The sequence below is a fragment of the Phaethon lepturus genome, unplaced genomic scaffold (genome assembly GCF_000687285.1).
Source record: "Phaethon lepturus isolate BGI_N335 unplaced genomic scaffold, ASM68728v1 scaffold10815, whole genome shotgun sequence".
Taxonomy (NCBI): domain Eukaryota; kingdom Metazoa; phylum Chordata; class Aves; order Phaethontiformes; family Phaethontidae; genus Phaethon; species Phaethon lepturus.
In genome coordinates this window covers 71,194-84,021 of record NW_010541205.1, presented here as the reverse complement: position 1 = coordinate 84,021, position 12,828 = coordinate 71,194, and the positions used below count along the sequence as shown (strand labels likewise).

General features: G+C 40.1%; 1 protein-coding gene across 1 annotated transcript in view; it reads left to right on the top strand.

The window, feature by feature from the left end:
* The window catches only part of PLCH2 (phospholipase C, eta 2), a 51,294-nt gene that overhangs the window by 12,046 nt on the left and 26,420 nt on the right, over positions 1-12,828 (top strand). Inside the window, exons 5-9 of the mRNA XM_010287662.1 lie at positions 2,425-2,595; positions 5,378-5,471; positions 9,118-9,321; positions 10,413-10,533; positions 12,488-12,659. Coding sequence (XP_010285964.1) covers positions 2,425-2,595; positions 5,378-5,471; positions 9,118-9,321; positions 10,413-10,533; positions 12,488-12,659 — 762 coding nt within the window. The remainder of the gene's footprint in view (positions 1-2,424; positions 2,596-5,377; positions 5,472-9,117; positions 9,322-10,412; positions 10,534-12,487; positions 12,660-12,828) is intronic.

Genomic DNA, 12,828 nt, shown 5'->3' with positions numbered 1-12,828 from the left:
TCCCTACACAAAATTGTTACCTCTAGGGTGCAGGCTGTACCTTGTGAGAGTGTTGGAGGTGAGGACTTTACAGCTATGTTAATTTTTCTGATCCAATGTCTGGACAGAGTATGCCTGTACCTTAAGAAACGTAATGTACATTTAGGTGCCTGAAAATCTCACAGTTGGAATGGCAGCTGTCTGAGCACTGCTTCATGTTTCCTACAAAGTCATGCTAGCCTGGTGAGTGCTGGATTTCCAATAATTCCGCTCTGGGACACATTCCAGGCTCAAAAGCCTTTGAGAATCATGCACATACAGCCAGAGAAAGCCAGGGGGTTTTACCCATTACTTTTTTTTTTCTCTTTAGTTTTTTTCTTTCATACCAGCAAATACTAGACTCACAAATGTCGCTCAGTGAAGAACTGATTTTAAAAACTCATTAAAATGAGTAGATTAAAGTGACTCTCTTTCCAGGATGAACCACTAGGTTTGATGCAAGGCAAATAAGAAAGACTGGGTAAAACTTTCCTGGGAAAAAAATTGCATTTGTTGTATGCTGTGTTCTGGTTATACTGTTTGTAATCAATGACAATTACTACACACATTGGGTGCTTTAGAAATGCTATTAACAAAGAAGAATAGGTTTGCTTTTTCCACATGCAATGCATAGTTGAAACTGAGCTGGTCTCAACTGAAAATACAATTGCTATTTGATAACTTAGAATCAGAATATTAAGCAGCCTTGAAATTAAAAATCACATCTCTCAATTAATGAAATAGCTACACCAAGTATTTTAAGATATAATAAGGTAAATTACATGTAGATCTTGAAGAAAGTGACCTTGAATATTAGTTTTTCTACTTAAAAAACTAGTGAGTTGTTTAAAAATTGCCATAGTTACAATGGGAAAAAACATTTTTTGTTAGCTCCTTCTTGCTTACAAATGCATTCATATTTTCACCTGAGGCTCATTTCTAAAGGAGCTTCATCTATGACTTCATGTCTCCTCATTCTTCCAGTCCCTTCCTCCGTAGTACTGTCAGCTTCAGTGTTGTAGCTGATGCAGGCTCTGAAACTGCTGAAGTGTGAGACTGGAAAAAGAGACAAAATAGTGAGGTCTATCAAGCTGAAAGAGTAGGGCCCAAGTGCAGGGTGTCCTTTGTGAACAGGGAAAGAGGAGGCTGTTTGTGTTAGGTTTTTAAAAGCCTCTGGGTGCATCATTGCAGGGTTAGGGCAGTACGCGGTTCCTGGGCACGTAGCTGTGTGTCAGCTTGGCAGGACAGAAGTGCTTTGTGAAGGCTGCCCAGTGCTGCTGTCCGTCGTTGTGAGAGCTTATTGTCAGCATCTTCCTAACCCATACAAGAGCGCATGTATGGCAGCACGTGAGGAAAATTCAGTGAAAAAGTTCAAGATTTGGTAAAAAGTTGCCTGATTTTTTTATTTTTTAATCTTGTGGCCAGAAATGTGCTTAAACATGTCTGCAGTGAAGGTGAGCAAAACCATATGCTGACAACTTCTTTACTGAGAACAAAGTAGGGAGTGCCGGAGAAGCTTTTTTCATAAACTGTGCAAGTGTTGTCTATCCTGATTAGGAAACATTGCAGCTTTCCTTTTTCATACTTTCCCCTGGCAGAATTTCTCATTCGTTTTTTCATGCTTCTAGGAACAGGCTTTTAGGAAACACAGTAGTTCCATAATCTCTCCTCCAAATAGTTATATCATTGGGTGGATCCCATTGTGATCAGACTCTCACAAGATTTCTTTGAAGAAATTCTCTCTCCACTGTGTGCAAACAGTAAGTAGTATTCCTGATACAGGCTGGGCTTCCTGACCCCAAAAAGTAAAGAACCAAGAAACACGCATTGTAGGGGATAGATATAGCAGGGAATATAGTGTCTTCTGCTGATGATTTTTTCTTTACTTGCAAAATCAGTATTCTTGCAGATCTTACTAGTTCATGGACCTGGATTTAATTTAATCCTCCCAAATGCTGAATATAAAATTAATTTCAAGGTGACTTCAGTTCTAGTGATCTTCTCAAGAAAATATGAATGGGTGATTCTGCCAGACACATGCACGTTCTGTTCTGTGTTGCAGGATATGCTGTCTTACTTCTTTGCCACAGATGGAAGAAATTGTTCAAGCAGGGTTCCCTGTGGAATAATAAAGACCCTAAAAATTATTTCTTGGCTCATGCACTGATGCACACATTTAAGAGATTCAAAGGGGAAAGCTGTCCAAAGCATTCATATGACAAGCATCAGCCTGATAAATCAATCTGTTCTAGCAGGCCATGCAGTGAGTAGCCGTGTCAGGCAGCGTCAACCTGCATTTAATTTCAGTGTTGCTTGTTTTTCATGCAGGAGTTTGTTTATTCAAAGTTTGTTCAGGCTATTGCTGGGCAATTGGGTTTCTCATTGCCTTATTGCTGTGTAATGCAGGAGGCTGATACAGATGACAACCAGGGCATGCTGGGCTTTGATGAGTTCTGCGCCTTCTATAAGACGATGTCAACACGACGTGATTTGTACTTGCTAATGCTCACCTACAGCAACCACAAGGACTACCTAGATACAGATGACCTGAGACGCTTTCTGGAGATTGAACAGAAGGTAGGCCCAAGCCAGGAAAAGACTATTTATTGAATCTTCTTGCTTTCACTGCCTCTTTTTTTCCTGTAGGCTCTTTTGTTGTGCCCTTAAATATAATCTCTACGATTTCTTTCTTTTTCATGTATTCTTTTAGGACAATTCCATCAATATCTGTCTTTTCCCAGTGTTCGGTATCCTGGTGTAAAGAAGCTGTTTCTGGCTCTGCTTTTGACTTAGTGCATTGTCCATGATGAGACACTGAATTACTTTGTCACGCTGTCGCAGTTTGTAAAGTGGAAGGTTGTTTTTGAAGAACTGTTGAGAGGATTATTCATGTTTGGGAAAGTTTTCTGAGGATATACAGTAGTATATACTAAGTTATCTCTTAGTGCTTTAACTCCATTACTGGGGTGGATCTTAAAGACTATTTTCCCATTTTGCTGATCTGAAACAGGCAAAGTATTGTCTGACAAACCAGGTAATGTGCCTATGCCCTGTATAACAATATGGGGCGGAGGTGTGGCAGCAGCCAGTAGATAGTAAGCACGATATTTAATCTTGCTCATGAATCTGAGATATTTTACAGATCTTCAGAGATGTTAATTTATAGCTTTATAAGCTTTGCTGTTCAGGTACTGAAGTGCACCTCCTATACATCGTGCTTGTAGTTGTTTATGCACGTTCAGCAAAATAGCAGCAAACTGTGTGCTGTATTGCAGTAAATGCTATCCCCTTGTGTTACTGTGGTGACCAGGGGGCTAGCCTACTTCAGTCACATTACAACTTCTCTCCATCAGTCCCTTGTGCGCACTGAAGTCACGTAAGTCCATTTTCTGACAGTTCATATACGTTTTTGTGAAAAAAAGGAAAGTAGTGTTGATATACTCTTATTTTCTAATGATAAAAGATAAAAGCTTCTTACCTCTGTGTGTATGATGCTGATCTGCTTCCTCCATCACTGACTTGAACCTTTATGGCATTAGGAATCTTTGTAACCAAGCTACCTGGAAGCCTAACGCTTTTACTCCTATCCCAAATACCCCTTGGTCAGAACAAGTTTGGGTCTTTCTAGTACATGGTAATTCGGCAGAGCAGAAAATGGCAAGGCATCTAATAACTGTGCCATGAAGATATTCATCCATTCGAAGAGGTTGCCTGGAGAGGTTGTGTAGCTTCCATCCTTGGAGGTTTTGAGGGCCAGACTAGGTCACGCCCTAAGCTAACTGATGTGACCTTGTATTTGACCCTGCTTGGAGCAGAATTTTAGGCTGGATGACTTCCTGAGGTCCCTGAATGATCCTGTGATCTTTCATGTAGAGACTTGTGGAAGATTCTGAAATGAGGAAAAATAATTGGACAGCAAGATACAGTCAACGCAGGAACAAATGCATTGACTTGTCTGCCTTTTTCCTCTCATGACCTCTTTTGAAGCTGCATGCCTGTAAGTCATAAATCTCCATCAGTTTCAAATGTTGTCTAAGAAATGAATGAATAAAAAAGCCACCTCTCTGGCAGCTACCTGTTTAGATAAGTGGGCTATGTTTCCATTTCATTGGTCAATTGATCCTCCAGATGGCGAGAGGAAGATGAACGCTAGCCACAGGACACAAATCAGCTCACTGACATGGACAACTCATGCCCGTGGGGCATCTCTCCCTTGCCTGGAGCTACCCTTTCTCATACGATATGTACAGGGAAAACAAGTGTTCATTCTGTGCGTTTGAACTGTGCCAGAAAAACCTTCTGTCATTGCAGAGCTTTTTCTTTTGAACCCAGAAAACCTGTAATGTATGGGCAAATAAAGGGTTAGGGGTTTTTTCTTCCTCTTCTTTTACATTTACTTATTAGCTTTTCAATTACCCACAGTAAAGACATTGATCTGGTAGCAGATAAGCTGGTGGTTTCATTTCCCCCTAAGCAAAGATTCCATGTTGCCAAAACAGTCATCAACTTGGTCGCTTTATTGTCAGTCTCCTCTGGTGGCAAGGGCTGTTATTTTCATGTGTCGTGTATAGCACCTGATGGAAAGGATTTGCTGGACCACTCAGGACAGGAATATTAAATAATAGCAGGGACAATAATTAGAGGAAAAATCAACAGTAAGTAGCAGGAATATTAAAAAATAGTGTTAAAATTGAATTACTAAAACATTGCAAGGTAAGAAAAGCTACAGCTTACCATAAATGTCCCTTTTTTATAAATGCTAACATTTACAAACATACATTTCCCTTTGTACTCTTTCCTTTTTTAGCTGAGAATCAAAGCAACCTTAAAGTTAACAAGTTTCCTCAGGGAGCTTGAGACCATTATGTCCTTATTCTCTGTTACCCTGCTAGTAACTGTTTTTTCTGTTTGCTCCATAAAGATGAGCCATTTTCTTCTTTTATTTTAAAGTAAAAACCCTTTGATAATGCAAACTAATCCTTTAATCCCACAAGAGAAGAAATTCCTTTGGTTTGTGACAAAGCTTGTTCTGTTTGGATGCTCCGTGTGCCTAATAACACTCTAACCAGATCTGACCTACAAAGCAGAACTCTTGTCTTTATTGGCTGTGATCAGGCAGCTGTCAATAGGACAGAAACTTTTCATAAAGCAGTCTAGCTCTTATCTGACCTGACACTGATTGACAGGAGTGAGAATCTCACTGGGTAACTGGAAATGCCTTGTATCACTATGGATGACCTGGCCAGTTGTTAAACTGTACACTGAGAAAAGAGCTAGGAGCAGCTGTGAGTCTCTGTACACAGAAAAAAGAGCTGGGAGAAGCTGTGAAGATAACACTTCCTTGTTGCTACTTTTACAGATGATGAACGTGACTAAAGAACACTGCCTGGAAATCGTCAGCAAGTTTGAGCCATGCCTGGAGAACAAGAAGGAGGGAGCTCTGGGGATTGATGGTAAGCTGGCTGGTGTAGCTTTTGTAGGAGAGAGGCTACTGTTTAAATGCTTGTGAGAATGTTGCATTCGTTTGCATAATATTTATTTGTCATGTTGATAGTATAGCCTATGCTTTTCAGTGTTTTTTTTCTTTAATATCTATTATTTGCTGAGGAACCTAAAGGGAAATTAGTACTCTCTGGAAGATTTTTAAAGGTACATATCATGATGAAGCAGCAGTCTTTGAAGGTCAGCTGGAGTTGGATGTGTCTTTATTTGTGCTTTTGGAAAATACAGTAGAAGTTAGTTGCATCATTCCTGCAGGTATTTTTGGATATCCTTTATGTTGTAGTAAGAGGAGTGATGTGATCCAGAGTGAACATGTGAAGTGGGATGATAAAATGAAATTTGTCTAGAAGCATGCTTTCATGACTTCTGGTGCTAAAGCCTTCACTCTGAATGTAATGATGCTGGACCATCATGATGGTAGCTGTTATTTTGAGGAGTGATTCTAAATCCTTTCCTCTAAATAGTAAATCTTCTGCCAGATCTTATTGACTCCAAGGACAGAGTACATTCCTCAGGAATTCTGTGCAAAACCTCTAGGACCTTTTGAAAAGCAGTCTTGTCCATTTCTGTGGGTGTGTTGTCACAGTGAAAAGTGGCAAAATACAAGTTCAGGTTTGTTTATGGCATGAAGGAGTGGATAGTTTCTGGTATATTGTGTAAGGTGGGGGTTTTTTTTCAAGAAATGATGGTTTCTTAGGATAGATTGAAGTCTTTTCTACTTTCAGACTAAATTTTCAATTTATTTTAGAGCTTATATTAATGCCAAGTGAGTGTAGCAGTTGACACGTTCATGTTTTTATTTTCTGGTGCTTTACTGTCAATGGCAGTCACATAAATAGTGAATAATCAGGTTTGTTATCTTGCCTTCCTCATAGCTTGAAAAGTCAGACTAGGCTTTTCAAACAATTGTAGTTTTTCATACTCGAAAGAAAAACTTTTAAAAAACTAGCCTGATCTATAAAATTGCTTTGCCTAAGAATGGATGATAAAATAGTTGATGGTTTATGGCTTAGGTTTAGAGAGCAGCCCAACATGGGTGACGTTCTGCTGGGTGTCTGCTACAGATATCCTGATGAGGTCGTTTTGAGACAACTGGGAAAAACTTCACATTAGCAGGCTCTGCTCCTTATGGGAGACTTTAACCACTCCAGTACCTTGCTGGAAGTGCAACAGAAGTGAACAGATCTAATCTAGAGCTTAACTAATGCGGGAGATTTCTGGAGTGCATTGATGATAACATCCGAACAGATGTGTCTGAGGAGCTGACAAGGGGCACTCTGCTGGATTGGGTACTGACAAAGTAGAACAAACTGCTTAAAAAACATAGATACATCTCTGCATGCATATACATTTATGCACATGTGTGTGGGCGTGCACGTGCACGCACAGAGAAGTTATTCTTTTCTTGCCTTTCTATGCAGTTGAGACTTTACATCCCTCTCACCTTCCGGAAAACAAATCGGGTGTTGCCTAGGGAGGCTGAAATACAACAGCTATGGAAACTGAAGCTGTATGTTTATTCCTCAAATTGGTACAGCCCAGACAAGAGCATCCTGCCCACAGTTAGAGGCACTTCAGTAGTAGTAAAATAATGGTACAATGTTCTTTGCCCATTCATATTCATTCATGTGTCTGTATGGCCTTGAGTCCTCAGCTGTGATGGCTTGTTTCGTGAAGCACCTTGGACTGGCCTGTGGCAATTAGCTAATTCAAATAGTCTTGCAAAAAAACTCTTACCTTCCTCTGTGGATCAAAATAAAACACTGTGTCAGTATGCTTTTCCCAAGTGTGTAAATAATGGAGGTCTATGGTACACGCTGCTGACAGTATCTGGATTCATTCACATTTCTTCATCCCAGGGCTGATAGATCTAGGTAGTGTGAACTCATTATCACAATTTTGATATTATATTTTAACAAGGGTTAAAGCAAACAATAGTGTTGTTTCAGAGGCTGCCCTAACATTGGTTGTGGAATCAATCTTGTAGCAGCTGATCGGCTTGTAGTAAGAAGAAATCATTAATTTGCCAAGAGTCATTAGCTGTATGTTTGCTGACATACATTGTGCCCTATCAAGTTTTCATGGTGTCTGCTCTGTCTTGCTTAGCCTTTTGTTTTTACTCTAGCTGTATCACTGGTTTGCTAGTTGATCATGATATGTGCCTCAAGAGACTCAAATATTAGGCTAGACTGAGGTTGCCTAGCACCGTTCCCTAGTGTATTGTTCAAAAAATTTTGGCTGCTATTTGTATTTATCAGCTCTTTTCCTTTAATAAAACTTTCATCAACACAAAATGTAAAGCCTATAAGAACCATCATAAAGGTGACATTTTATCTTAAATTCTGTTCAAGCCCAATTTCTCTCTGTTCTGTAAACAGGTATTCTGAGATTGATTTAGAGGTCTGGAGTTATTTTGCCTTGTGTAGCTTTAGTGAAACAAAGCATCAGTCTGTCACGGTTAGAGAAAGTGCATTAAGACCTTCAGAAGTTTGGCAGGATTTTTATATGCGCACTGTTTTATATATGGAATAATGAGTGAACTGTCAGGATAATTAGAAGTCTTGAAGCAGAGACCTTTTGAATAAAGGCATCATCACTGTCAGCAGCTGTTAAGCCAGGATGTGAACGGAAATCTTAATCTTTCATTTAGTGGTGAATAAAAAGAATTCTGGTGAGACTTAAAATGAACGTTACAGTTTTTTAATGTTAGTCTGTCTTGTGAAAGTGTCTGTGTATACGTGCACAACAGTATACTGGTGATCTGAGAGCAGCAATTTCATACAAAGATAAGAAACATAACTTGCTAAAACTTTGCTTCTGAACAAGAGAGATGATTGCAACACAGAAGTTGTCCAGGCGATGTAGCCTGCATGATTTGCAAGCATCCCACTACTTTGGAACATAAATTCTTTTGGTAGCATCACTGAAAGTGTTACAGATAATCGATGTTATGGTGTCAAGTCTGGAGTATTACAGTGAACTTCAGTCTCATAAAGTGACAGTAAAGCAATACTGCAGATCTCTCCCATCCACGTGCATATTCGTGTATGCGGTGTCATGTTAAAATTAGAGACTGTTGCTTGTATAAGCCAATGTGTGTTGACGTTCTTCTGGTATTTTCAGGAGAAATAGAGGAGGGAAGATAACCTCCCTTGTTTCAAACTGTGATGGGCCTCTGGAAACTATCTCTAGGCAGTACAATACCCTATATCTTTCAACTCATTTCACTGAGGAGCAATGCCAGGATATGGCCACAGGTCTCTGGAGGCTTTTAAACACTATGTGACTTAAGGTCCCAGCAGAGTCTTTTGACAAAAGTTATAAGCCTAAAATGTCAGGTTGGGTTAAATAGACATATATTTTCAGGAAAGGCAGAGCAGGGAAATGTACAAAGCAACTAGAAATTTCTTGAAAGCAATAACTGCAGTTGGTCATTGTGACAGTTGGAATGTAATGCTGTTGTTTATTTTTTTTATCTTACTCACACATTCATGAATGTGTTGGTGAATGTAGGGGTGCATTTTTAGGCTGGTTTTAGGAAAGCTACAGCAATAAAAAGGACACAACTGTATTATTTATAGTATTGTTTGTTTACAGGTTTCACCAATTACATGCGGAGTCCATCAGGGGACATATTCAACCCAGAACACTACCAAGTGAATCAGGACATGAGTTATCCTTTGAGTCACTATTTCATTACCTCTTCACATAATACCTACCTCATGGGAGATCAACTGATGTCCCAGTCTAGGGTGGACATGTATGCGTGGGTGCTACAATCTGGCTGTCGTTGCGTAGAAGGTAAAGATCAAAAAGGAATCATCAGTAGGCTCTGCAGTTTTGTTTCTTCTCTGTAAAGGAAGGCTCATGACTTCTGCAGAAGATGTGGTAACTGGGTAGAGGAAAAAGCCGGTAAAACAGTGTCCTCCCTTCATAAAGAACAACAAAATAATGTCGCCATATAATGGATAAGTTTCTTGAGCATGGAAATATGGCAGACATTCAAAGAGTGGTGTCACTGGTACTGAGGAAAAAAAATGTAAAAGTGTTTTTGTAGAGAGGATACTAACATTCAGTAGAATGCATTGGTGTATATACTTTCTAGCCAACTGTATGGCAACCAAACTGGCAAATACGGCAGAGTTCCTGCTACGTGTAAGTGGAAAGCTAATATTTCTGATAAGGGAAGTAGCATTCTGCTATGTGAAATGTTGACAGTTTCTGCAGTGACTAGGAAGCCTTTATGGGAAATCCCTTCTGACGTTTGTAGTGCCCCTCTGAGGCAGTACCTATTTTGTAATCATCTTTAATATCTTGACCATGAAAGAAAAATTTTTCAGAAGGCCAATATTATGGTTTGCTCAGGTCAGACTGTGGACATGCCAATGGGTACTTCAGAGGAGTAAAGTGTTTCATGCAAATATGATTGTAAACACATGTAAGGTTTGGCAAAATCCAGAGGGGGGCTAGTGGTGCCTAATCTTGGCCTTTACTTGTGGTGTGAGAAGCTTGGCTAAGATTCTCTGCTTTCCTTTTCAGGTTTAGCTGTAGTATAATGAAAGTAATGCTATGCTATGTCATCTCTCTTCCTGTCATAACACTCCTTAGCATTTGTTAAAGGAGATCTTTTTTTGCTTGGGGCTTTCTCAAACAACGGGAACAGTCATCGGTACACAGTAGAATGTCAAGGCCAGGAAGTTTCTTCAGAGAAAGGACGCTCAGCACAGTGAGGCAGGAGATGGAGATGAAGGGTGGGAATGAACCTATACCCTGCTTTGTTGGGTACCTGACTGGCTGGGCTGCTGAAGGGAATTGCAGGGCCTCATAGTCCTCCACAGGTGGTGGCCCCAGATGTTACTTGTCTGATGGGTATCATTGTTTCTATTCTACAGTTGACTGCTGGGATGGGCCGGACGGTGAACCAATTGTCCACCATGGATACACTTTGACTTCCAAAATTCTCTTCAAAGATGTGATTGAAACTATCAACAAATATGCCTTTACCAAGAATGAGTATGTATACAGTCTGCCAACTTTTGAGTCTCAGGGCTATAAACTGGAGTATTCCCAGGCATCCTTGTAAAGGCAGTCACTGGAAGTCTAACCTGTTTCTGCACATACCAGCCAGAATTCCGAGTTGGTTTCTGTGGGGAGAAAGCCTTCAGAAAGAACGAACAAGGGAAAACTGGCTGAGTAGGAGCATCCTGGACATAGTTGTGGGGCTGTCTTTATCCCATTTGCAGAAGACAAGAGGATCAACATGTTTTGACAGTGAATGTTTTTAGTGAACGGATGACAGTTTAACCACGTATCTCTGGATGCGTACTCCAGTGATGCCAGGGTTACACTTGGTTGCTCCAGTGATAGGAAGCAAGTCAGGCAGCAAAGGAAAACAAAGAGATGATGGCCCAATGGTGGAGAAAGCAGGCTGTTCAAGAGGAATAGGTTATTTTCCCTACCTGTACATTAATCAGGAAATCGGAGAATTATACAATGGGATGTTTCATATACCTTGGCAGTACTGTCCTCCTGAGAGTAAAAATGTGTGTGTCAAACCGATCTATTTTTTTTAAGGTAAATTAATTTATCTCTGTAAAAGTTTTCCAGTAGCTTCTCCAAAGAAGTTCATCTGCCTTCATTAATAGAGGTAAACTTGCAATGACATTTCGGCCCAGGAAAATTTATTGGGAGCCTGAAATTTTTGGAGTTTGCCTGAAGACATGGTAAATAAAGCAAAGGAAAACTGGCCAGCAGAATATATGGCAATGCTTCTGGAATTGTTACAGTTCTTAAAAGCTTTACAGAAAGGTTAACTGCGACCATGTTACAACTTATTATTTGTGGTGGGGTTTTTTCCTGATAGGTATTGAAGTTAGAGTTTGGTACTGAGCAAAACATATTTTAGGCTTGCAGGTGCTTTCTTTCCCAGGATAGGCTGGAGGCGTAGCTCATGGTAGGCGGCAAATGCAGCTAAGGAGCTAGCTTCAGGCAAAGCTCGGAATTCAGCTATAGTCATCAACTGGGAAAGATTTGTCCTGCAGGCTTTACCTGGCTGAAAGCCTCGTTTTTCCTGATGAGAAGCTAATGAGGGACGGATGTCAGAATAGACATCTTTTTATTCATAATTAGTTTTTAATTAATCCTTCATAACTCAGCTCTACAAAACTGCACTGTATATTGGCTTTTGTGCTTACCCTAAAAATGTATCATCTCGAAACAGAAATCCATCTTCAGCGTGCTTTTATATGGCACCAACCACACTTGAATCCATGTTTCACAAGTCTTATCTTGCTGCCTTTCAAACAAGGCATTGTTATTTCTTGGCCTCAGCCTGGAGAATCAACAATAAATGACAACAGTAAAACTAAATCTAGAAATAACACTTACTGTCTTCGTAGAAAGAGGCTTTACCTGCAGGATTGTTTGTATGACGCTGCTCTGTTGCTAGCTAGAAAAGATTTCATGGAAGAACTGACACAACAGGTTTACCACTTGGTTGTCGGAAGTGGGAAGGTAAAGACAAAGACCCTTTAGGGATCTTTTCAGTTCTTGGAAGCTTTATTTACTTCTACCTGTGAGAGCACAAAAGGGCTGAAGCATATCTTGGAAAGGAGATTTGAAGGCATTGGCTTTTTAGGTTTTCCTTATGAATGGCTTGCTAGAATCTCTATGATAGAAAGTGAAGGTCAGGACTAGGTAGTGTAGGAAGGTGAAAAGTGTGTGCTCTGGGGAAAAAAGCATCAAATCAGATTGCAGAAGTTTAGTCCTGTGGCTGTCAAAAATGGACCATTCAGTTTGGAGCGAGTAGTGGGGTGTCAGTCCTGGGCCCACACTGATGTATCTCACTGTGGATTTCATTGGTGGTGATGCCTGTTACAGGAATGGCTCAGACAGTAATAACCCTTTTCCTCTTAATGCTATAAAAGCCAAATTTGCAGTTCATGATACTTGCTTATGTCTCTGTCAGGTACCCTGTTATCTTGTCAATTGAGAACCACTGCAGTGTCATTCAGCAGAAGAAGATGGCTCAGTATCTTATAGAAATTCTGGGGGACAAACTGGATCTGTCTGATGTGCACAGCGATGATTCTACCAAGCTCCCTTCACCAGCAAGTCTTAAAGGAAAGATACTAGTTAAGGTAAAAACCTGCTTTGTTTGTTCCATCCCTCTTTGTGATGATTATGATTTCTGCCTGGTTATCACTTACACCCTAACTTAAATGAGTTTATAAAAAGCAGTCTTTAAGAACCTGGTACTTGGCAAATATCTTCTCAATCAACAAGAACCTGGTTGCATGCTTTGAAAAA